The following is a 24,585-nucleotide window of genomic DNA, read 5'->3' as shown; positions in this document are numbered from 1 at the left end:
TTACAAACACCCGACTTACGAACACCCGTACTTGCGAACACCAAACTTACGAACACTCGACTTACGAACACCCGACTTAGGAACACCCAACGTACAAACACCGGCACTTACAAACACTCGACTTTCAAACACCCGACTCACGAACACCCGTACTTGTGAACACCCAACTTACGAACACTGGACTTACGAACACCCGACTAACGAACACCCAACTTACACACTAAACGATCAGTGAGCTCTGGCAGCCGAGGCTGCCTTGGCTGGGTCACATAGTCACATGCTAGCGACCGCGTGCTCAATCAGAGTTTGTTTGGCTGCATACAGATGGCTAAACTGGCACGGTACAGGCTAGAAAAGACATGGACTGATGCAGTACAGAAATATGTGGAGCTGATTGGACTTTCCGAAGACCGTTACCAGCGGTGGTCAAGATCGACCTCTTTGGAGGAGGCTCGTGAAGGGCTCTGTTGAAGAGTTGGATGCAGTCGCCCTCCAGCAACAACGCAGGGCATATAAGCAACGCTCAGAACAATGAGCAGAGTGCTGTGCGGATAAAATACAGCAAGTTGGCGTATTGGGGAGCACAGGTGGTGAATCTGGCACAGGTATCGTGGTGATATCACCGTCATTATGGCAATGGGCGTTGTGTCTCTTATATAAGTATTTGTGGATATGTAATGATGTGCATGTGTGTCTGTATATATTATCTGTGCATCTATGTCTGTACATGTGGCTGTGCGTCTACGTGTTTTATTGTATAATTGTATCTGTGTGTATATATATTCGTCTACATCTATGTGTACAGCGTGTGGAAATGCGACTGTCAGAATAGCATGATCAGTGGTTCTTGCGTTTCTGACCACCCCTCCCCTAACCAAACATGTTAATATTTAACGATTATGCTCATGCCTCTTCTATGCTATTGGCCAAGTAAGGTTTTTGCTGTTTGCAGCAAATAGTGGTGTGTTTGCGCCGTGGCGTTTTGTTAATATTACTTCACCCGGAATGGAACATTCTACAAACAAGTTGAAGGTACCTCAATGGGTTCTCCCTTATATCCAGTTGTAACCAATGTGATACATATGCCATCCAGGCATCCACCCTACGTCCGTCCTTGTGGAAGAGAGACGTAGATGACACGTTCGTCATCTGGCCACATGGCCGACCAGCTCTGAACCAATTCCTCAACCACATCAATTCGATTCACCCAGCCATCAAATTCACCATAGAAGTAGAAAATGATGGCAAGCTACCATTCTTGGATGTTTTAATCGAAAGGAGACCAGATGGCTCAATGGGACACTCTGTCTACAGGAAAGCCACCCATACGGATGCCTACCTAAAACCTGACTCCCACCACCATCCATCCCAGAAGAATTCCCTTATCAAAACTCTACACCATAGAGCTCGATGTATTTCCGACCACCATCACCTAGCCAGTGCACTGGAACATGTACACCAAGCTCTCAAGATGAATGGATACTCAGACTACACAATCCGTAAAGCTATCACCCCAACCGTTGGGAAAGAACCATCTGAGGACCCAATCAAAACCATCACCTTGCCATACATAGCAGGGATCACCAAAAATATTTCCAAAATCATGAACAAACACAAGATCCAGGTTCGATTTAACACAGTACATAAAATTTGTGATCTGATCCCATCTGTGAAGGATGTGATCCCTGACATGCAATACCCCGGCGTCTACAAACTAATCTGTGTCTGCGGCAGCAGTTACATTGGGGAAACTAAGCGACATGTCTCGGACCGTGTTCGTGAACATAAGGCAGATCTGAAACACGGTAGGACCAATATCTCGGCCGTGGCTGATCATTGTTTTAATGTGGTGGGCTCACACGAAATTGATTTCTCTTAGACGAATGTACTCTGCAAACCCACTGGCTATCAACAAAGATTCGTTCATGAAGCCATCCATATAGACAGACACAATTTTATCCGAGAACATGGGTACAGACTTAGCAATCCTTGGAAGGACGTTATAAACCAGTTTAAGTCATAACTGGCTGTGATGTTCCCATCCTACCACCTTCCGATGTAAACATTTTTTTCCCTTCCCCGTGGCTTCGGCTCTCCGATTTCACATTATCAGGTTGAATTTCTCGCGCCAACGTGGCCACCTACGGACGCCGACCTCTGCGATATTACATTAACATGCTATTTTCTCACGTTAACATCACAGACGATGACGGGGCTGTGATACGATTAAAAGGTGACGGGAAATACAAGGGAGACACTTGGAAGTGAGGGTGTCTCTGCCCACCTGTGGTGTTAATATGATTAAAGTTGAGGTTAAATAAGAGCGGACACTTGGAAGTGAAGGTATTTTTGCCCATCGATTCCACCCCGCCCGTCCGGGGCCCCCATCTTGGAAATGTTCGATATTTTATTGACACTTATAACCTGCGGTTAGCGGAGCAAAAGTAACGTGTTTTTTTTAACGAGATTTCAAAGACGAGACTGCTATGATGATTCCCCAAGCAAATTTTATTTTTATGAACATCAAACTTAGCAGCTGGGAGCCGCTTGAGGCGGCAAGATATTTTAATGAATAATTTTCAGTTAAATTCCGCGACTGTAATTAATAATCTTCGGTTAAATTCAATTTAATTTCGCGGGCAAATAATTGAGCAGATTCACGACACATGTCATCGGTGGCAGCGATTAATTCGTGGATCGAGATGGTCACATGGTCAAGTGGCACACCGCTTTGTTTTCCCTTTATTTGATCGGCTGGTGTCCCCTTTAATTTCGTTCAGCTTTCATTGTTTCACAGCGCCACGGTCTCACGGTACACGCATTCACACAGCGGGGCTGTCACACAGTCGTACAATGATGTCCCATCGATGTTCGTAAGTGGCACACAACCTGCCCTGGTCACACCGGAAAGGGTTCAACTGAACCCCACTGGCACATTTGTGGGGGGGTCAAAGCCGGCCGTCTGGACAGACGGATCACTGATGAGGATCTTGTTGGGTACATCCACGCGTCACAATTCCTCGCCCCAGGCAGTGCGGGTATCCTGCATTCTCGAGTCTTCGGGCTGTGGCCATGCCCACCCAGGTGTGTCGGAACTTCAGACGCACGCGGGGGTGGCGGCTTGGAGCATATGGAAGTGAATGAGCAAATCCGGTGATGCCACATCTATCGTGTCCAGCATCTTGGCCACGGCAGCTTGGCGGCGAATTTTGGTAGCGGCAGAGAGAGGGGGGGGGGGGGTAATGCAGAGTACTGGCGGCCACGATCGTGCGGTTGCCCCGATCGCACCGGAGATGGTTCTCAGGGTGACATTCAGCTGAGTGTTCACCAGTTTAACACGTAGGCTTTCGCGACCAATATTATTCATAATCAACGTTTTTGGGTTTAGATCGCGTTATTTATAAATGTGTCGTAACCCTCCACCATTCTGTCGAATTGCCCGATGATGCTGGATGCGATTACCAGCGAAACGTCGTACTCAAATTGTAAATGTTGTGGTTTCACGCTTCAACACACCGGTGGGCTAAAGCAGTGAACTATTTGTCTTTTGTCAACGTGACACTTTTTTACTGATTGGCCGTGTCGGGTGGTGGAGAGTGTTCACCAGTTTGGTGTGAAGCCGATTGAGTCCATACGGGTTGCGCAGTGTAATGCGGGCGCCTCATCCCTGTTCTGCTACAGGGCTACAGGGAAGCAGAACGTAGTTTACCGGGCACAAACACCCCAGTGTTGAGCCAGCCAGCCGGGCCAGCAGACAGTCCCGCGAGCAGCAACTTGCCGTTGTCAGACTCCTGTCCAACATCGCGACTAAGAAATGCCGGAACTTTGAGCTCGTAGGTGGCTCTGGCGTTGTGCAGGTGAAACGCACTGCAAACGGGTCTTGTACTCGGCCAGGGTCACCATCTGCTGCAGTAGTCGGCTACCATGGCCAACGCCACCGTTCAGATAATTTTCCGGGCTGCCAAAGTCAAAGGCTTGGGTTGCAATGCCGATGTCATCCGCGTTGGACAAATTGTCGTGACTCTGTAGGAGGCGGGTCATTGATGTCAACGTTGATGAGTGTTGGGGGCAAGATCGGAATCCTTTTTTTTTTTTCCACCTGCAAGGGAGCTGACCTGGAAGCAGCTATTTTTGAGAAGCTCGATGGTGTCGACTTCTGAGCGCGGCAGGATCCGTGACAGCTTTAAGCTGATGTGCAGTGTGCCAGACGGTATCGTGACGCTGCTGTGAGGTCCGCCAACACTGTGCACCTGTTTTGAGACCACTCATCAGCAAACGTTGGAAATGCTGGGGGCAGGGCCTGGTCAACAAGCGCTTCGGCCGTGGCGGAAACCAGCCTGTTCCGACGCTCACGATGTTGTGTTGAGAGTCGGCGTGAGATGCGTTCGAGCACCGATCACTCCAACAGTTCTAGACACAACACTCAGAAGGGAGATGGGCCGGTAACGAGCTGGCACATTGAGGTCCTTCCCTGTCTTTGGCAGTGCGGTGACTTTGACCCTCCTCCAAGTTGTGGGCAGCTGGCGTTCTGACGCAATTCGGGTGAAGAAACTTGCTCGCCGTCCCCGTGCGTGGGATCCAAGGTGCTTCTGTGGTTCAGGGGATATGCCGTCTAGGCCGTTGGGCTTCGCCAGCTTGTTGACGTGCTGAACGTACACCGCGGTGTAAGGCTCGCGATGGTGTTCTGTCACCGCCGGTGATGCTGTAGACCAATCCACGCACGCTGGTTGTTACAACCAGCATCGTCAGGCAAATGCCTGACACGCATTGTACTCGAGCGATAAAAGTAAATTGTGAATCATAATACTGGTCGCGAAAGGCCTTGAGTTAAATAGGAAATTCGTTTGTTTCCCATATTGCCAGTCCACTTAGTTTCATGCAATCAGCCATTGGTTTTTTATTAAGCTAACTTGACTATTTCCGATTCGACACGGAATGCTGAAACTGTGCCAGAGGTTGCTTCTTTGAAAACGATACCGCCGAACAGATATGACTGCCAGAAGGCCGCGCGGCTTATGTGTAATGCATTAAACGTGTTTTCACGTCAAGTGACAGCTATGTATGGTGCTGGTGGGCACAGATAATCTATGTTAACATCCAAGGCTACGATGTCTTTCTCATCCCTCCCCCTGCCCCACCCCCCATCTGGAACAGCGACTGCGAATTGGATGTGCGTGAGTGACAGTAATGTATTGCATGTGGAGTGGATGGTTGTGGACATGGTTTGTGGGCTGGTAGTCATGATGGTGGTGGTAGTCAAGTGGTGGCTTGTAGTTTGTGGAGGAGTGGGTGGTGGTGGTAGTGGTGGAAATTTGTGGGATGTGGCATGAGTGGTGTTGGTGGATGGTGTGTCGGTAGTTATGGTTTCGGTAGTGGTAGGCAAGTGGTGGGTTGTAGTGTGTGGAGGGGTTGGTGGCGGTGGTAGTGTAGCGGTTAGCACGCTGCGCTACGAACCCGACCACCCGAGTTCGAGTCTTGCTCACGGTCAACACCAGTGACGATTATCTGAACTGGTGCTGGGCCTCCCCTAAGTTGATTCAGCTCAAAACAAGTACCTGGTGTGGTGTGTAAAAAACATCGCCACTAAGGAGACAAAGGCGGTCGGGCGGGGTATTGCCCACCCACCCCCTCGTGTACCGTGCTGGCCTTCGTAGGTGCTCGCTAACAGCACTTGTCCCAACAGTCTATTGAGGCTATATGAGGGATCTTTGTCTGTGACTTTAGTGGTTATTTGTGGAATGTGGAGGAGTTGTTATTGGTGGTGGTGGTGGTGGTCGTGATGGTGGTGGTGGTGGAAGGAAAGGCGGATGCCGGCCCGGTTTTATTTTCTAGGAAATTCATCGTCACCCGCCCCGCTTGTCAGCTGTGCGAATTAATGGCACGGGATCGATTTAACGTGGCGAGATTCATGACGAAAAAAACAACGCAACATTTCTTCACAGCCATCGGCGTCATCGCTACACTCGACCGAGCTTTCTGATCAGCTGTCGGTGAGTGTCAACGTCAAACAAAAACGTGAAGTGCCCCAATTTATGAGCTTCGTTTTTCGTGATCATCATCATCATCATCAACTTACTTCGTAATCATCAGTGTCATCAGCATCATTGCCATGCTGCGATTGTAGATCCTGCCAGGTGGCTTCAGCGGTTGCGCTCTCAAATCCTGGTCGAGGAGGAGGGGTTCACGCAGCCCATCATATCTCAGGGGTCGTTAAATATGTACCACGTTGTGGAGAGATCAAAGGTGGTTTTGTATTTTTGATATTCGTACCCCTGGCATAGGGACGTGGAGTTTCCGACCGCTGGCTCAGGGCTGTGCACGGGAGATGACCACTGAGTGCCTTCAGTCCTTATTTTGAGCAGGACATCACCTTGACTTGTTCTATCATCATCATCGTTTGTGCATTATCATCGAATCATTGTCACCATCAGCAGCATCGCTTGTACAAATACAACACGTCATTATCCGTCAACATTAATTGTATGAACAGTTGCATCATTACCGTCACCATTGCCTTCATGACAGCCCGTCACACATCCTCATCTGCATTGCTGTGAAGTCATGCCATAGTCATTGCATTTATCATCACTAATCGTGTCACAGCATCAACCCCATTGCCTCTAATCATTAGCAACAGTTGCCTTCATCATCATCACCATTACTTAACGGTACAACATTGGAAATTACCAACACACCGAATTCATTTGCCAACAGCGGACCTTCGGCTGCCAATTCGTAATCGGTCTGGACTGCTGGCAATCAACTCTCCTAATAGTACAGCGGTGGAAATTGCTTGCACCATCATCGACACAGAGGCCAATAACATTTTTATTAACAAACATTAAACAGAGGTTTACCCAGCAGCTAACGCCGCCGGACTAACGTCAGTGGCAAGTGATATTTCGACCGGTTTCAACCTTGTGAGTGCTCATCAGCTGTCCGACTTGCTTATAGACAATGCTGCTTGTTTACCAGATATTGTTGGCACGAGGACTCCATCAAAACTATGGGGCCCCCTGTTCAACCCCCCCAAAAAAGCAATGTTGTACACAAACTTATCATGCGTTGTTGTGGAGTATGGCAACTCCTCGTTTAACGCGGTAGATGCGTTCCTGAACAGTGCCACGTTAAGCGAAAAATGCGTTGAGTGAAAACAATTTCCCCATGTACTGCTAAGCCACGCAGCTCAATAAAGTAGTTCGTCATCGACTGCTCAGAAACTGTGTTGTTCTAATGGTGCCCGTTCCGCGTTATACCGGTGCGTGTTCCGCATTATAACGGTGCACATTCCACGTTATAACGGCACCCGTTTCACGTTATACCGGTGCCCGTTCCGCGCTATAATGCCACGCATTCCGCGTTCTAACGGTGCGCGTTTTCACGTTGTGCGAAAAGTGTTCGCAAATGGGAGAAGCGCGTTGGAACGAAAACGCGTTATAGTGTGAACACCGCGCGTGAAGCCATACATCAGCAGAACTCCGTTCCGTGCCACGGCATATGACTGTAATTGTGCCTCACACTCATCTGCACACTGACCCGACCTGCACCCTTCCCATCTACGAGCTGGGCCATCGTAGAGGGCTTCTTTATTAATTCTCGTCCACTTTACTGCTACAACTTGACGACACAGTCACACTGTAGGACATAGCGCTGACTGAATATATAGCTGGTTGACTGTATAGCGACGACGGCGACACGACAGCGATGACAGCAACGACAGCCAGGACACCGAACCCCCATGGCAGCCCAAAACCCCATTCCTCGCCGCCCTTTTATCCTCCCAGCGTGGCCATGCCCCGCCCCTGGCCACGCCCCTCTTCTCGAACTCTCCCGCGGGTTCTGGGAGCTTCCGGATAGTTATCCCCCCTTGTGGTCGCTCGCGTGCATACTCTCTTCTGTTGTTTGTGTGCTGTTCTCCCACCCGTAATTAGTCCTTCTATCCGCTCATTGTCTCTACACATGTACTTGTTCATTACCTAGAGAGATGTTTTTTTTTCTGCTTAAGCTATTTGGTTCCCGAAGACAGAGAGAGAGAGAGAGTGTCACGCAACGTGAAGTCTACGCGAGCAGGGGTGGGGGGATTGGTGGGCCGACTCCACGCGAGGACTTGCTGGCATAGCGAATGCCTGCCCAGGGCAGTTCTGGCCACTGCCAGGCCCTCGTGCACCATCATCGCTAGTGTCCGCGAGCAACTCCTTTGGGGGCGCATCGTGCGAATCTCTACCATGCCGCTGGGCCTCTGGCAGGTCTCCATCTTCATTGGTTCTTTAGGTAAAGTCACGTAGGTATTTATTTTATTTTATACCTACGTGACTTTACCGAAAGAACCAAAGAGTATGGATTCCTGCAGTCACGAAAGCTTCAAATCAAGATTAGGTCTCCATCTCTTCCTCAGTGTCCTCGTCTTCTGTATAGGACAGTCCTTGCTCCAAGCAACGCACTTCTGGAGGCATCCCCCCCTTCTCCGAGTGCACCGGCATACGCCACACACTCACGATCCCACACCGCAGCTGGGTAACCACTGGACCTGCCGACCTCACCCCGGGGTTAATCCTCCACACCCTGCTATGTGGTGTCGGAGGCGCCCGTGTGTGCTTTATGCGTGTATGCACCTATAGTGCAACCTAACTGGCGGGTGGGGATGTGTCCATGTGTATCTCTCCACAGGGGTGGCGTGAACACAACCTAAGGTCGGCCCCTCGGGCTCCCGGCCAATCTGCACTTGTCCCGCCTCTGACGGCGCGAGGCGTGGTCACATCGGGACGTGCCTGGTCTCGCCTAGTAAGAGGTTGAAACAAATTTGTTGACGATGTAAATTACTCGGCGGTGGACCCTCTGCGTGCGCCGTGCACAACGCTTCAAATTGGCTCCTTGCCCCACACACACACGCCACCCAGTACCCCATCCACCCGACATTAAGCGGCGTTCCCACGGCTCAGGGAGACGGCTCCTCGGGGTGAGGACCCTGTACACGCCTCCCTGGCTGCAGGGTGGGATTTCTAAACTGAGGGCCTCCAGTGCGCGCCAAGCCCTCTCATAGATTTAGATACCTGCTTAACCACAACAGTCACTTGCACACCCACAAACGTTTGATCTCTCAACTCGGGTTTGGCTGGGCTTAGACGGACTTTCTGGGGCGACTCGCCTTGGTGTGCATGGCACGGTGAAGGTGAGAGTTCAGGCAGAACTCTACGCCATTACGTTTGTTCACACGCGACCAATCTCCAGCTCGCTCACCGCCAGACTCAGCCGCCCCTGAACCCTCTTTCTCCCCTTCCTGGCTGAGGCCCACTCTGGGCCCTATCTCGCTGATTGATACCGATAGGGGGGTTGTCGTACGAGATTCGCCCGCGCCAATGACTTGACCCTTCCCACCTCTCTCACTTGCTAACTGTCAATCAACTTTTGAATGACTCCCAGCGATAAGCGGTCATTCCAAGGGGCTTGCACTTGACCATTTCCAAATCTCTGCTGGGGACCACCACGTATATGATCAACATTGCACCTCACCTACATTAGGAGAACACGTAGTCAGGCCTCCAACTTGGAGTGGCTTGGCCTAAAAACCTTTGTCCGAGGTGTGGAGGAATGGCGGTCAGTGCATTAACACAGAGAGAGAGAAATGGTGAGAGAGAGAGCAACACACAAACAACATGTCCCTCACATTCACCTTAGGGGCGATCCATTTAGTACGTTCGCATGGAGGGGGGAGGGGGGTTCACACAAATATGTAGGCTTACGTATGGGGGGGTCTACTGACAATGTGCGTACGCATCAGAAACGGGGGGGGGGGGGGTGGTGAAGCCTCGATAATAATTTGGTCGACATTGGCCTCTATTCTACCCGCATACGGGCGAGAGGAGGGTGGGGGGTGGAGTAGAACGCGTGCTGATTGTCAGTAACAATTTACTTCCGAGGCTTATGGGAATGTATTTTCGGAGTGCATTTCACTTCGCGTTATCCCTGAGGATGATTCAGATTAAAATCTAAACACCGGGGGTTGCGTGTCAGCGACGTACCACAAAGACAACGATCCCCCTTATAGCCTTGATGGAGTGTTGGGGCAAGCGCTATGAGAGCCGGAACGGCACGCGACCGGGGGTCGTTGGCCAGCGCCACGCCCGACCGCCTTTGTCTCCCCAGCGGCGATGTTAACACACCGCACCGGGCACTCAATTGTGGCCGAGTCGAGCTCGGCCCGCCGGGTTCGTTCGCGCGGCCGCTGCGAGCGAGCGCGCGCACCCCGAGCTGACGGCGGTGCGGAGGTTTTTGTTCGCGGCAGGGCAACGAGGAAAAGGCTGCAGAGCGCTAATCTCGGGGGAAGCACCTCACCCCCCCTCCCAACACCAACACCACCACCGCCGCCGCGGTTGAGAGTTGCGCAAGAGCGAGCCAGAGACGAGGTTGGGGTTTCTGCGGTGTGGCGGTAATGGTGAAGGTTGTTTGGAGAGCGGGGCGATCGTTTTAACTGTCATCGTGATTACGCATCATCACGATCCATGGGCAGATTGCCTTCAGCGGTAGGTGTCCACTGCAACATTTCGTCATTTGTTTCCAATTGTAGTGCCGATACGCTCAAGTAGTAGCAACATTATTCTGGCACCAATCTCTTAATGTAGTGGTCAAGCCATTCTCTGTTCGGTCTTCCTTTCTTTCCGGTTCCTTCCATTTTTCTGAATCGACAAACTTAGAATTTGCCAATGTGTCCAAATAGTGTCCCTTTCCTTCTCATCACTGCCTGCATCACCAGGCCTTATTCTACGTGCAACCTTTGTCTTTTACGTTGGTCACTCTTCTGTGTCCAGCTTAAATCCAACAGTATCTTATCTCTGTCAGTTTTTTTCTCACGATGCAATAATAACAGTGATCATTGAGTCAGACGACTCTCTTTCGCAGCGATAGATACGGAACCCTCGGTCTTTCCGAATTAAAAAAAAAGTTTCTAATTCTAAAGTGTCATCACAGGACGTGGCGTCAGCTCCGTGACATCATTCTCGCCGCTATGAAATGCCATTCGTGAGTTCCTCAAATGGGTGACGTGATCTACATTTCCGTTGTCCAGAGTTATACTTGGTGTGTAATTTTTTTAAATTAAGTTATGTTGATGAAACGTCCCTACTTTTGTTTCTATGCAGCCCCTGTAAACCCTCCCTTCCCGTGCTCCCTGCTTGCCACTATGGCCGGATCGCTATTGGGCATCGCGGTGACGAGATGTTATCTGCTTTACCTGGTATGTAGGAGGACGTGAGTTAGATCGAGACCCTGAGACCTGGATATTTGGAGTTTGCATGTCGCTCCCCGTGGTCGTGTGAATTTTTCTCCTTGGTCCTCCGGTTTCTCCCTCCACGTTTAGTAACACGCGCTTCGGGTATTTGGCTGTTTTATAACATGATGATAAGCCACTTCGTTCAGCTCTCATTTGTGATAGGCAGGTTGGTTTTGACAAAAAGATCTGTATAGCTGAGTGGGTCTTACCTGATAAATGAAAAAAAATAAGTTTAGTTTTAGTTCATTGAAATAGATCTCATTAGCTCAGTGGGTCTCATCCTAAATAAACTTGACCAGCTGACTGACATCTCGCATTATTATCGCTGAAAGTGGTGTCTTACGACGTCACTTTTGCTTTCACGATCTCGCCGCTAAAACCCAGTCCGCTCAGCCACAGTACCACGAGCATTGCCAACGGCGCTGATGACGGCAGCTTCTCGCGGCACGAGCGACAGCATTCCGCTTGCATAGCGATCGCCTCCCAGGTGACTCGAGGGTACAATCGACTGCCGGAGTCAAATCCCGGTGGTGGGATGGGAGATATTGATCCAGCCCAACATCTCTCCGGGTCGATTAAATGGGTACCACTTTGTGGGCGAGTTCAACAGTCGTTATCTGATGGAACGTGGAATTTCCACCATTGGCTTTGCGGTGCATCAAATAAACAGATGAGCATCAATCTGTCGGCTTATTTGCGCGGAGAAATCATTGACCTTTGTGACCGTACAGGTGCGAAATGTGGACATTTATAAACAGACACATCAATAAAAATGTCGGCATGCGCTGTGTGCGCGTGCTTTATTTCTGAAAGTTTACCCCGGTGGCACGTGGTGTCAAAACAAATTAACTTCCCTCCGTACATGAATGACAATTCGTGTTGTTTGTCTTGGCTATCACGCGGCGGTCTCCTAGCACGCAGGGGCTGTCTGTAAGCGACTTACGTCACGTCTCATCTCAGACACGTTTTCAAAGGGAAACCCCCAGTGGCAGCTGTCCCGCGAAATTAATGAAGAACTTAATTTAAATATAAATATAAAAAAACTATAACAATTTATATATTAAAACGGAGACGCCTTACAATCGCCGTGCCCGCCAATCATCAATCAGAATTTTTTTTTTGGACAGACGATTCATTTACACGTTCCATTCGCGAGTTCGTCATTCACAGGTGTAAGTATAGAGCGTGTAAAAAAACAAAACGTTTCGGAAGGACAACATCAGCAACGTTGATCGCGACGGCATTTCGTGATGACGGGACGATACGCGCACGGTGCGACACACTCGTGACACAACGCGTGACTTATAATGACACAAACCACACTGGTGACATAACGTGAAACAGAGGGCGAGGTGGTGGTGGGGTACCGTTACCCACCAAAGCCAAAGGGGGTGGGGTGGTTACACCTTTGCCTGAAAAAAAAAACATTTTAATTGTTCCATCTTCAACCCTTGCGTCCGTCACGCAAGGCGCATTCCCAAACGCCGTCGATGATTTTGTCCCCCCCCCCCCTCGTCACACGGCTTCACAAAAAGTCAGACCCCCCCCTCAAATATGACGTCACAAAGCTCTTCCCCCCCAAAAAAAAAACATGCTTCAAATCGCTTTAAACTATTGTCATTGTAGTGCGTATTTAACGTGGCGCTGCACTCTGATGTTGCAGTAGAAAACATTTAATAAAAAGTATAATTAAGTAGAACGTGCTGTCTTAAAGTTGCGCATTTTGATGTGACGTCACATTTCTCAAACACCCCCCCCCCTCGTCACACATCGTCACAAATGTCCGACCCCCCCCCCCCCAGGTGCGTGACGTCATTTATGGACGGCCCCTTACCTGCGACACGAGTACGGAATACATAACGCAGTAGATATATGGCATTGCACGGACAAAGTAGGAACGGGAAGGTGGCAGCAGAACGTGTTGCCCAAGCCACGTGGTGCGCCCCCCCCCCCTCACCCCCCGTAATCGTCTGTCCGCCCACGTTTGCCGGTTCCACATTCGTGGGCAAACCCTCCCGAGTGTCCACCAGACACCACCCACCGTCTGTCGCCATCTCAGCCTTCCTTCCCCTCTCGTTCTGGTCGCTTTGGGTCATCGGCTCGTCGAAGATCTCCACCCCCCCCCCCCCTCAATGCCCCCCCCCCCATACGCCCCCCCCTACAAATGATAGCTCAACGAAGTGGCTTATCACGTAGAACTTCATCGCAGCCAAATACTGCACTCTAAACGCATGACTATGGGAACCTCATTTGCCAGTAAAAATATGATAATTGGTTGTTTACCCTTCTATCTGGCAACAAAACTGACACCTTTTTACAAGGAGTCATGTTTGCATAGACCGCAATACCTGCAGTCATAATACAAACAAAAGACATAACTCTGATAATGTATGCACTGTCCTTGAAGTTGATTGGTCCACACCCGAGACAGCTTTCCTTAGAGCCTAGTCTCACATGGGTTGGCATCATCTGGTCCAACTCATGTGAGACTAGGCTCTAAGGAAAGCTGTCTCGGGTGTGGACAAATCAACTTCAAGGACAGTGCACATTATCAGAGTTATGTCATTTGTTTGTATTATGACTGCAGGTATTGCGGTCTATGCAAACATGACTCCTTGTAAAAAGGTGTCAGTTTTGTTGCCGGATAGAAGGGTAAACAACCAATTATCTTAACGCATGGTTTTACATGTGGAGGGACACACCGGAGGACCGAAATTTTAAAAAAATTCCACGCGAAAACGGGGAGAGAGAGACATATCAACTTCAAACACACAGCAAGCGTCATGGCCGGGATCGAACCCACGACCACCTGCATTCCAAGCGAGGTAGTTCATATCTCGCCACCACGGCACATAAGAGGCCCTCATCCAGCAGTGGATTGACACGAGGGGCTGTGCTTGTGTCGCAGAGGCCCTGATGTTGCACCCCTTCTCTCCCAGTCTTCTTCTTATTCTGACGGCTGCCCAGGTCTCCCTTCTCCACTCCTGTCTGACCCTTACTGCCTCCTTGTGACTCCAGCCTCTTCTATATCTCATTCTCCTCCTCCTCTTGCCTCCTCCTCCTCCTCCTCCCCGTGTTTGCCAACTCTTACCCCCATCACCCCCCAACAAACCCTATCCCCATCACCCCTCCCTTCCCCCCACCGTCCCTCCGGAGGTCTCAGCACAACTTCTGCAACGTCTTGAAGATGTTGGCGAGTTCGTCTTCGCTGTCGGCGCTCGAGAGCTGGAAGCTGCCGGGAGACGCCTGCCAGTTGTCCTCCAGCAGCTCGCAGCACCGGCGCGCGAACACAGGCTCCACCTGCACGGGAACCACGCCGCAGACACCGCGTGCGGTGGTGACCAGAGCGCTCGCCGGGGCTCGAGCCGCAAACTTCTCGGCAAAAAAAAAGAAAAAAAAGTGGCAACCGCTGAGCAATGTGGTAATGGTGGTGGTGGTGGTGGATGCGGGTAGCGGAGCAGTAGCACTGGTCAACACTTTTTCTGGCACAAGGTATTCCAACGGGTTTAAGGTAATTTTGGGGTGCTAATTCCAAATCTGGCATCATTTTTTGTCTATCACATCAGGATTTTGAGATATCAAATATTGCATTTTCAATAAAAACTGCAGAAGAAAAATATTAAATAAATGTGGATATCTACATAAAATGATCTTATAAACACACTATCCTAAAAATACAGCACCATATTTTAACACTAAAGCAGTCCCTGACTCGCAACAACTTGCAATCATAAGTGACAGAGTTAATTTCGGGTAAAATCAATGAAAATGGGGTATGCCGATAGCATAAAAATGAGATGTGATAGAGCAAATCTGAGAACATATTTGGAATCAGCACCCTGAAATTAGTCTAAAACAGCTGCAACAGTCCAGGCCAGAATTTTTTTTTTTTATGTTGACCAGTGTAATGTAGCGGAGAGCGCTACGCTGCGCTACGGCCACCAACGCCGGTGACGATTATCTGAACCGGTGCTGGGCCTCCCCCAGGTCGACTCAGCATCAAATGAGTACTTGGCGCAGTGTGTAAACATCACCCACTCGGGAGACAAAGGCGTCCGGGCGTGGTGCTGGCCACCCAGCCCCTCGTGTGCCGTGCCGGCCTTCATAGGTGCTCCTTCCTAAGTTGCTGCTCGCTAGCCCCAACACTCCGCTAAGGCTAAACGGGGGAATCTCTGCTTTCTATCAACGCACTCGCACCCGTGGCTTAGACTTTCACATGTGTTACAGGTTATAAAGTCAAGATGATAATAAGGGGAGGTGGCGCGTGACTGGTAGTAGCTGCAACCGCAGCGAGAGGTCTACTATGAACAAAAAAATAAATTACGTTGCCAGGTAAAGCCCACTGAGCTGTACAGCTCTTTTTAATGAGCGACCTGGCCACACATGATAGCTAAACGAAGTGGCTTATCATCGTGTAGAAAGTTATAGCAGCCAAATACTCCAAAACGCGTGATGTTGGTTCTAAATGTGGAGAGGAAAACACCACGCGACCACGGACAGAGAGAGAGAGACACCGCAAACTTCAAATTTACAGCAGGCGCCAGGGTCGGGATTGAACCCACGACCTCCTGCATACCAGGCGAGGTAGTTAATATCTCCTAGCCACCGTGATGATGATGAGAGAGAGAGAGACATGCAAACTCCAAATATACAGCATATGTCAGGATCGGGATCGAATCCACGACCTATTGTATACCAGGCGAGGTAGTTAACATCTCGAGAGCCGAATGGCTCACAGGGCTATACCTAATGAACTGAACTGATGAACTAATAATCTCGCCGGCGTGGTGGTCGATACTTGATGTGGTGTGCCGCACGCCGAATCGTCGCTTGTGAGACACTCACGTGCACTGTGAGGAGCTTCCTCCGCTTTCCGGAGTCCGGGTACTCCTCACCAAAGCAGAAGATGCTCTCAAACAGAGGTACTGGCCCCTCTCCACGCGCGTACGCCTCCAGCTCTGAAAACACAAACGCCGTGATTGAATTCTCGTGTTGGCTTCTTCGTGTCGTTACCGTTGCTGCTACGCCTGTTCCCACCCAGGAGTTCCCGACTCACTGAGTCACTGGTGTTGGTGACGGTGACAAAGCGCTCTGTAGATCCTGGCGCCACGGTGGCCAGATGTTAACTACCTCACCTGGTTTACAAGAGGTCGTGGTGTTCGATCCTCACCCTGACACCTGTATATTTGGAGTTAGAATGTTCGCCCGGTGGTCGCGTGGAATTTTTTTCCGGGTCCTCCGGTTTTCCCCTCCACATTTAGAAACGTGGGTTTAGCGTATTTGGCTGCGATAATTGCCACGTGATGAACTACTTCGTTGAGCTATCATTAGTGACCAGGTAGTTTCTGGACGAAAAAAAAAAAACATCTGTACAACTCAGTGGTCCTTACCCAGCAAAAAAAAGTTCATACAGTAGTCAGTTTTAAATAGTTTAACAGTTTAATTTTCAGTTTAATTTATTATGTACTAGCTTTACTTCCCGGCTTCGCCCGTAACTTGGATTCACCACGCCCGGTCGCCTTTGCCCCCCCCAGGTGGCGATGTTCACAAACCACACCAGTTACTCGTTTGAGGCTGAGTCGACCTAGGGGAGGCCCAAGACCGGTTCAAATAAACGTCACCGGCGGTGGCCGTGAGCGGGAATCGAACTCCGGTCGCCGGGTTCGTAGCGCAGCGCGCTAACCACTACACTACAATGCGTTACACTTCCACATGTGCGGGTCACGTGACAGATTTGACGTCACAGCTTACTTGAAATGCAAAAAAATACATGCATTATTGAGCTCCCCCCCCCAAAAAAAAAAACCCCAAAAAAGTTTTTTTTTTGCATGGTGTCCAGTCTGGAAAGTACCCACATTGCAAATTTCAAGTTTGTTGCATGTCGGGAAGTACGCTAAACATTTTTAACAGACACACATATTCACAAATTTGTCTTTTATATATATGGAGATGGAGATAACCCTGTGAGCCATGCGGCTCTTGACAAAACAAAAACATGAACAAGAAACATCTTAAAGTGACTACACGCAACAGAAAAATTCATGAAAAAACAGCAAAGTCTTCCAGAAAAAACACCGCATTTCAACGCTGTGTGCAAAAATCCCAGTGGGATGCAAGTCAAACAATAACAACCATAAGACAATGCAGATTAAAGTTATCAGGCTAACTCTGTACTACAACAAACAAACAAGGCTAAATGAAAACGTTTTAAAAATCACCAAAATAAAGCTATAAAAACAATGTAACAGTGATCATTGGAACTGTGATTCAAATGTAACAATAAACGATACACAGAACATGTACGACCAAACTTGCAGCCACGGCTGGCAGCATGAGCCACAGACATTTTGGGTGCAAGTTCTGTTGGCGAGCAGCGCCTACGAAGGCCAGAAACACACAAACCCAACACACGCGGGACACAGAGAGACACAGAGAGACGCAGCACCACCCCCCTCCCACACACCTTTGCAGAAGCGCTGCGTCGAGAACACCTGCACGCTGACGCCGCGGTCCAGCTTATTGGGCCGGCGGCCCTGCGCCTCCGCCACCTGCGGCCCCGTCCAGAACACCCTGGCGGCGCACAGCCGCCTCGCCCGCACGCCCTCGGCCCTCGCCTCCAGCACGAGACCCCGCTCGAGGTGCGACAGGAAAGGCGCGCAGGCGCTCCTCTGGAGCGGGCAGCTCAGCGCCGCCTCCACGTCAGGGAAGGGCAGCTGCTCGAGGTCGCGCGAGCCGAACACCGCCTCGTCGTGCACCGGCGGCTGCCCTTGCGCCACGCGGCAGCCGAGGCCGTTGCGCACGCGGCGCGCCGGGCCCACGCGCTCCCCCAGCACGAAGAACGTCACGTCCAGCTCGAGCGGCTCGCCTGGTGGTGGCCGCGGTGGTGGTGTGATGGTGGTAGGGTGGTGGTGGTGGTGGTGATAGTGTGATAGTTGTGGTGGTAGTGTGATGGTGGTAGGGTGGTGGTGGTGGTGTGGTGGTGGTGGTGGCAGGGTGGTGTGATGGTGTGGTGGTGGTAGAATTGTGGTGGTGGGATGGTGTTGGTGGTAGGGAGGTGGTGGTAGATTTATCAATGGAGGGAGCAGAGCAGAAGTGTAGTGGTTAGTAAAGTGGGCATGGAATACGGATTGGTGGTTGCGTTATCACAAATGTTTTGGAATTGTTGCGGTGTGCTAATGTGTTTTAATCTCTCTCTGTATCTACCCGCTCAATGGGCACGGCAGCGATCGGTGGCGTGCTGAGATTTTCACTCACCGGAGCAGGGAAAAGGCAGCGATGGGAATGTGATCGGGCGGGTGAAGCCACTGACCTCAGCTTTGCAGAGGTCATCTGAAGAAGAATAACATACACGCTGACCACCCTTGCTATGTAAATATATTTATGCTAGAAGATATCTTGGTGACACTTTTTATCATACAACCAAAAACATGGTCACATTTTTGACGGAGGTCCTTTAGTTTTCTTAGGCCGTAGGCCCAGTGCCTCGTGTTCCTGTTGGATAATACGGTTCTGATGGGATGTGCAAAACATTTCTACTTTTCTATTTTCATATTTGGAGAGAACGATACGTGACGGAGGTGTATGGACCGCGCTTTTATTTATTTGCAAATGCATTTTGCGAGTGACAAAATGAGAGATAGTGATAAAGGAAGATGTTTGGAGATGGGAGAGTTTAGAGATGTTGGTTATGCTGGGAAGGCAGGGGGGGGGGGGTAAGTAATTTCCAATCGCGGTTGCTGAGCACAGGTCCACAACACCAAGCGGCCAGCAACAAACAGCATGATGTGAGGCGTAGATAGACGAGCATTGCAATACGTTTTTTTTTATTGGATTGAGAAATGTTATTTTTGACAAGAGCTTTGGATGACAGCAGGCGATTGGAGGAGACTTCCAACGTGGAGCAGTGGCAGGGTAAGAAGCGTGAAGAGGAAGTGGCGTGAATTGCAGTGAGTGGTGAGTGGGTGTGCGCGCGTGCTTGAGTGAGTGGGTGTGTGTGTGTGTGAGTGTTTGGGTGTTTGAGTGGGGAGTGGGAGTGTAGCGGATAGCGCTTTGCTACGAACATGCCGATCTTTACATTGTTAATATGTGTCACTCGTTATTCTCACCTTGTTCAAGGATGGGCCGCCATGCTTGGGGTAGAGGAGCCTCTGCGGTTCTGGCGAGTGGTGGGATGATGGTTGGGTACGGTGAAGGTGGCGGGCGTTTCTCCGAGCTCTCCGCCTGCGGTTGAGACATCGGCTGAGTTCAACTCCGCCACCACTTGTGCTTGCCATTTAAACCCTGATTAAACTGGGGCAGTGGGGGGCTCTCAAGGGTATAGCGAGGTCATGGTCCAAGCCCGATCACCAATGACTCACATAGAGGTCCATGGACCTGCATAAAGGCCCATAGACTCACACAGACGCCCATATACTGACACAGAGGCACATAGACTCACATAGGGCCCATAGACTCACATAGACGCCCATAAACTCACACAGAGGCCCATGGACTCACATAGAGGCCCATAGACTCACATAGAGGGCCATAAACTCACACAGAGGCCCATGGACTCACATAGAGGCCCATATACTGACACAGAGACCCATAGACTCACACAGAGGCCCATAGACTCACATAGAAGCCCATGGACTCACATAGAAGCCCATATACTGACGCAGAGGACCCATGGACTCGCGTCGAGGACTGTAGACTCGCGGAAGAGGCCCATTGGAATGTGGTGGAGTTCCCACCATCGGCTTTGCAGGGTTCGTCAATGTTAGACGAGCGTCAATGGCTCAGCGCGCAAGAGAGCAGCAAGATTGCGTGGGCTCACCGGCAGATCTGTCACCCCGCTTGCACCTCGCTCATTCCTGACGCGGTTGTTCTGACCTGTACGGGCAATATCGGTGACGACGAGGTCACAACGGGGTCACGGCACGGGACGATGTGGTGGGCGCGGAGTTGTTGAGACTCCTAGTCAATCCTCATCCCATTAAGCACGAACACTGTGACTCGGTACAATGCTGGTCCTATTTCCAGCCAGGGCCCTAACACCGGGAGTGTGGGACTTGCCCGAACCCTAACTTCAGCCTGAATCATAACCTTAGCACGAATCTCGTGTCCTTACCCTAATCCTAACCTGGACCCAAACCTTAACACAAATCCTAACCTTATCCCTAACCTTAACCATAGCCCTAATCCTAACCTTAGCACGAACCCCTAATTCTAGCCCTAGCCCTATCCCTTCATACTAACCCTAACCCCTCATGCTCACCATAACCTCAGCCCTAACCCCTCATCCTAACCCTAACCCCTCATGAGAATAGGTTTTCCCCTTTTTTTCTGGCAACAAAACAGGTGTTAAAATATTAAAACACCAAACTGAAACCTTTTACAAGGAATCTTGTGTGCATTAACCACAATGCTTGTGGTCAGAATGCAAACAAAAAACATACTCTGATATTATATTCATTGTCTTTGAAACTGATTGGTCCACACCAGAAACAGCTTTCTTCCAGAGGACGCCAAAAGGCGTACTAACCCCTCATCTTAACTATTATAACCTGCGCCCTGTCACCTAATTCTAACCCTGCCCCTGAGCCCACATCCGAACCCCTCATCTTAACCATTATAATCTCTACCCTAACCCCCGCCCTCGCGCCCATCTGTACCCCCTCAGCTCTCACCCCTAAGTCGCCCCGGGCCACCTCAGCGGCGAGGGGAGTTTGAGCGCTCACCCCTGGGGGAGGAGGAGGCCCCGGTGAGGTGCGTGGGGGGGCCGCTGATGCCGGCGGCGGTCTCGTCGGGCAGCAGGCGGTAGACCTTGTAGGGCCGAGCACCGCCGGTGTGCCGCCGCTCCACCACCTCGGCAAAGTCGGGGCTCTTGCTGAGGGCGCAGCGCAGCCGCGTCTTCCAGCCCGCCGGGTCCGGCTCGTCGACCCCCTCGTGGTGCTTCCGGCGGAACACGGCCCACGCCTGCAGGCGCGCGCGCGCGTGAGCACGTGGACGGAGCGCGCGCGCGCGTGAGCACGTGGACGGAGCGCGCGCGAACCGTGTGAAACGGACGAGCGTGCGGGCAGACGAACGCGTAAAAACGATCGAGCACGCAAACGAATGAACACATGAACGAACGAACGGGAACGAATGAACGTGTGGACACGTAAACGGACGCGTGAACAATCTAACACGTAAACGAATGAACACGTGAACGAACCAACGTGTGAGCACTTGCATAAATGAATTAATGAACGCAATAACGAATGCACAAACTAACGCAGGAACAAACACACTCCTAGAACCCATGAACCCACGACCGACGTACAGACGAACGCGTGAACACATGTACGAACAAACGGTAGTATCTACTGACTATAGCATGTAGGGCAGAAATGCCTACACACCCTACATGCAATCGAGTCAGTAGCGTCTACGGTCAGTAGTGTCTCGTGTGTCAGCAGTATCTGCACACATGGGTGGGGGGGCATCAGTGGGGGTGACGAGCGAGGCGCGAGGTGGAGAGAAGCACGATAATTCCCACGCGACCACGGTGAGTGAGAGATAGAGACACGCGCACTCCAAATAGACAGCAGCCAGGGTCGGGATCGAACCCGCGGATCTCCTGTATACCAGCCGAGCTGGTTAATATATCCTTGCCACCGTGGCGCCCACTTGCATACAGACTCTTAGAGCCTGCATAGAGACTCCCCGTGCCACAGACGTCCGAACAGACGGCTCGTGGCTCTCACCTTGAAGAGCGCCGAGTCGCCATCCAAGTTGTAGTCGTGCTTGGCCGCGTGTTTCCACGGCACCCGGAATGTCCTCCGCTCTGTGTCTTCCCACGCGAGTCCCGGGTAGCGCTGACTGTCGATCTGCTCCACGATCCAGGAGCGCAGTCGCCTCGCGGAGCCCCTGAAGGCGCGCGCCGTCACCCCGCCGGGTTCCACGGAACGACGGCGGGACACAGCCGGGCTGGTGCTGGTGGTGCTGCTGCTGCTTGTGCTCGGGACAATTCGACTGTTGCTGCTGCTGTTATTGCCGAGGCCGATGTTGCTTGCTAAGATGCTGCTGCTGCTGCCGCTGCGACTACTGCAGCCGATTTTGCTGTTGCTCGCGAATAATTCGGCGCTACTGTTGCCGGCGATGAAGTTGCTGCTCCTGCAGCCGATGATGCTGCTGCTGCTTGGGAATAAGTCGCTGCTGCTGCTGCTACTGCAGCCGATGTTGCCGACGCGAAAGTTGCTGCTGCTGCTACTGCAGTCGATGTTGCCGAAGCGAACGTTGCTGCTGCTGCTACTGCAGCCGATGTTGCCGAAGCGAAATTTGCTGCTGCTACCGCAGCCCATGTTGTCGAAGCTAAAGTTGCTGCTGCTGCAGCCGATGTTGCTTCTGCTGCTGCCGCCGCCGGTGTCGGTGCAACTGAAGTTGCGGGTGATGGTGTTGCCGATTGCTGGCAACGTGGCAACCCGGTCGGGAATGCGTGCGCCGTGCAGCGAGAGCTGGGCGCACGTGTCGAGAACCGGTGCGGGGCGATATCCGACGTCCTCCAATGACCCGAAGAGAGTGGACGACATTTGCGCCTGCTGAGCGAGAAACCAGTGGTGGTGGTGGTGGTGTTGGGGACCGCGTGGAAACGCCGTGAGCAACGCGAAAGTTGCTGTCAAATCGCACAGCCCATGCAACAATTCGCGTCGGAGCGCCCCGTTGTAGAATGTGCTGTTGGAAGAGGCGGGGTTGTAGGGACCCAGAGCAAGTCCCCGGGGTACGGCAAATCGGGGGGCGATATTTGATTGTTTAGCAGGTAAGGCCCACTGAGATATCCGGCTCTATTTTCGGAAGCGACGTGGCCACAAATGATGGCTCAACGAAGTTGGCTCATCGTGTGGAAATGTCTAGCAGCCGAATACTCGAAGCGCGCGATTCTTAATGTGGAAGGAAAAACCTAGAGGACCCGGAGAAAAAAATCCACGCGACCACGGGGAGAGCGAGAGACAATGTGTGCGTGTACACTTGTATACGTGTACACACACACACACACGCGTTGAACAAGTGTACACACGCACACGGAACACATGTACACACACACACGCGTTGAACAAGTGTTCACGTGTACACACACACGAACAATGAGAGCTCAATCTAACTGTTCAGCGGCAGACATCGTTAGTCGCTTACGCGTCTCGTGGGACTGTTTAACGATCATCGGGCGCGTGCAGCGTGTAACGAATAGATTTGTACTAGAAGGGGTGGTAAATTGATACACGCTGAAAGACGTCGCTTGAGGACTGGAGTGTGGGGAAAAACCAAATTGACAAAAGCACGGAATTAATTCAAACTCCAGAAGCGAACATTAACAAAAAAAGTAAAAACACTTGGTCGAGTGTGGAGTCTGAGACGAACACTTCAACGTGTTAGGAGGTAGTAAGAAGAAAAAAAGCGATACCTCTGCACGGAGTTGTCGGCAAAGGATGACGAAGAATACCGAGGCTGATGATGATGATGATGTTGGAAGCAGAGAGAATTTGCAGCCTCACGACTTTTGTCCGGGCAAGCGATTGAGGATCCGACGCTGGGTCGAGTGATCTTAAATAGCGGTTCTAAGGTGCACGGGGAGGAGTGAGAGGTGAGGGAGACGAGGGGCGAGTGAGGGGGCTGGCGAGTCGAGGAGGGAGAATGGGTGCGTGGATTTCCTTCTAAAGTTGTGAGCGGGAGGTGTTGTGGTGATGTGGGGGAGGAGTTGTCGGTGTGGGAGTTGGTCACGGGATAGGGGTGGGGGATGACTTGATAACATTTGTTGATGGAAGTTGTGCATTTACAGGAATTGCTATTTTTAGAAACGTCAGAATGCTCGTTGTTCAGCGAAATGAGTTGTTGGTAGTGTTTTCTTCTTTTAGCTTTTGTTTTTAGCGGTATTTCCAGAGCAAGTATCAAGCTCACTTGATACAGTAAATTTAGCTGTGACGGTCCCACCTGATGACGGAGACTTGTGTTGCCTCCGAAACGTCGTGATTTATTACTTTATTTCTATTATTATTTCTATTATTTTTATTATTTATTTTTACCTACGTGACTTTACCGAAAAAAACCTAAGAGTATGAATCCTTGCAGTCACGAAAGCTTCAAATCTCGAATTTACGGACAAACTTATGAATGTCATGTAATTTTTTTTTTACAAATCGTGACAAAAAACAATAGATAGGGCATCTTCATCTCAGTCAAGTCTGTAAGTAATCAGCAACCAACTGCATGGTGACTGGATGCAGAATCTCGCAACCAGGAAAACCACGGGCATTTCAGACGAAAACAATCCCTCCGTGAAGCCTTTACAGGCTGCTGCAGCA

At 50.8% G+C, this 24,585-nt stretch overlaps 1 protein-coding gene across 1 annotated transcript; it reads right to left on the bottom strand.

Annotated features, from left to right (window-relative positions):
* Window positions 1–14,423: 14,423 nt before the first annotated feature.
* Window positions 14,424–23,826, bottom strand: LOC133350935 (interferon regulatory factor 8-like). Its single transcript, XM_061565780.1, has 9 exons — window positions 23,688–23,826; window positions 21,994–22,824; window positions 20,986–21,223; window positions 20,082–20,137; window positions 19,372–19,486; window positions 18,521–18,595; window positions 17,730–18,131; window positions 16,112–16,224; window positions 14,424–14,566 (listed from the first exon to the last, which is right to left on the bottom strand). The coding sequence occupies exons 2-9, from the start codon at window positions 22,816–22,818 to the stop codon at window positions 14,426–14,428; spliced, it is 1,965 nt and encodes a 654-aa protein (XP_061421764.1). The 5' UTR covers window positions 22,819–22,824; window positions 23,688–23,826; the 3' UTR covers window positions 14,424–14,425.
* Between the last annotated feature and the right edge of the window lie 759 nt (window positions 23,827–24,585).

Source organism: Lethenteron reissneri, chromosome 35, assembly GCF_015708825.2.
Source record: "Lethenteron reissneri isolate LAM-NWPU_2019-01 chromosome 35, ASM1570882v1, whole genome shotgun sequence".
Classification (NCBI taxonomy): domain Eukaryota; kingdom Metazoa; phylum Chordata; class Hyperoartia; order Petromyzontiformes; family Petromyzontidae; genus Lethenteron; species Lethenteron reissneri.
Note: the sequence above shows the minus strand (reverse complement) of the source record. Positions and strands in the feature narration are given on the sequence as shown.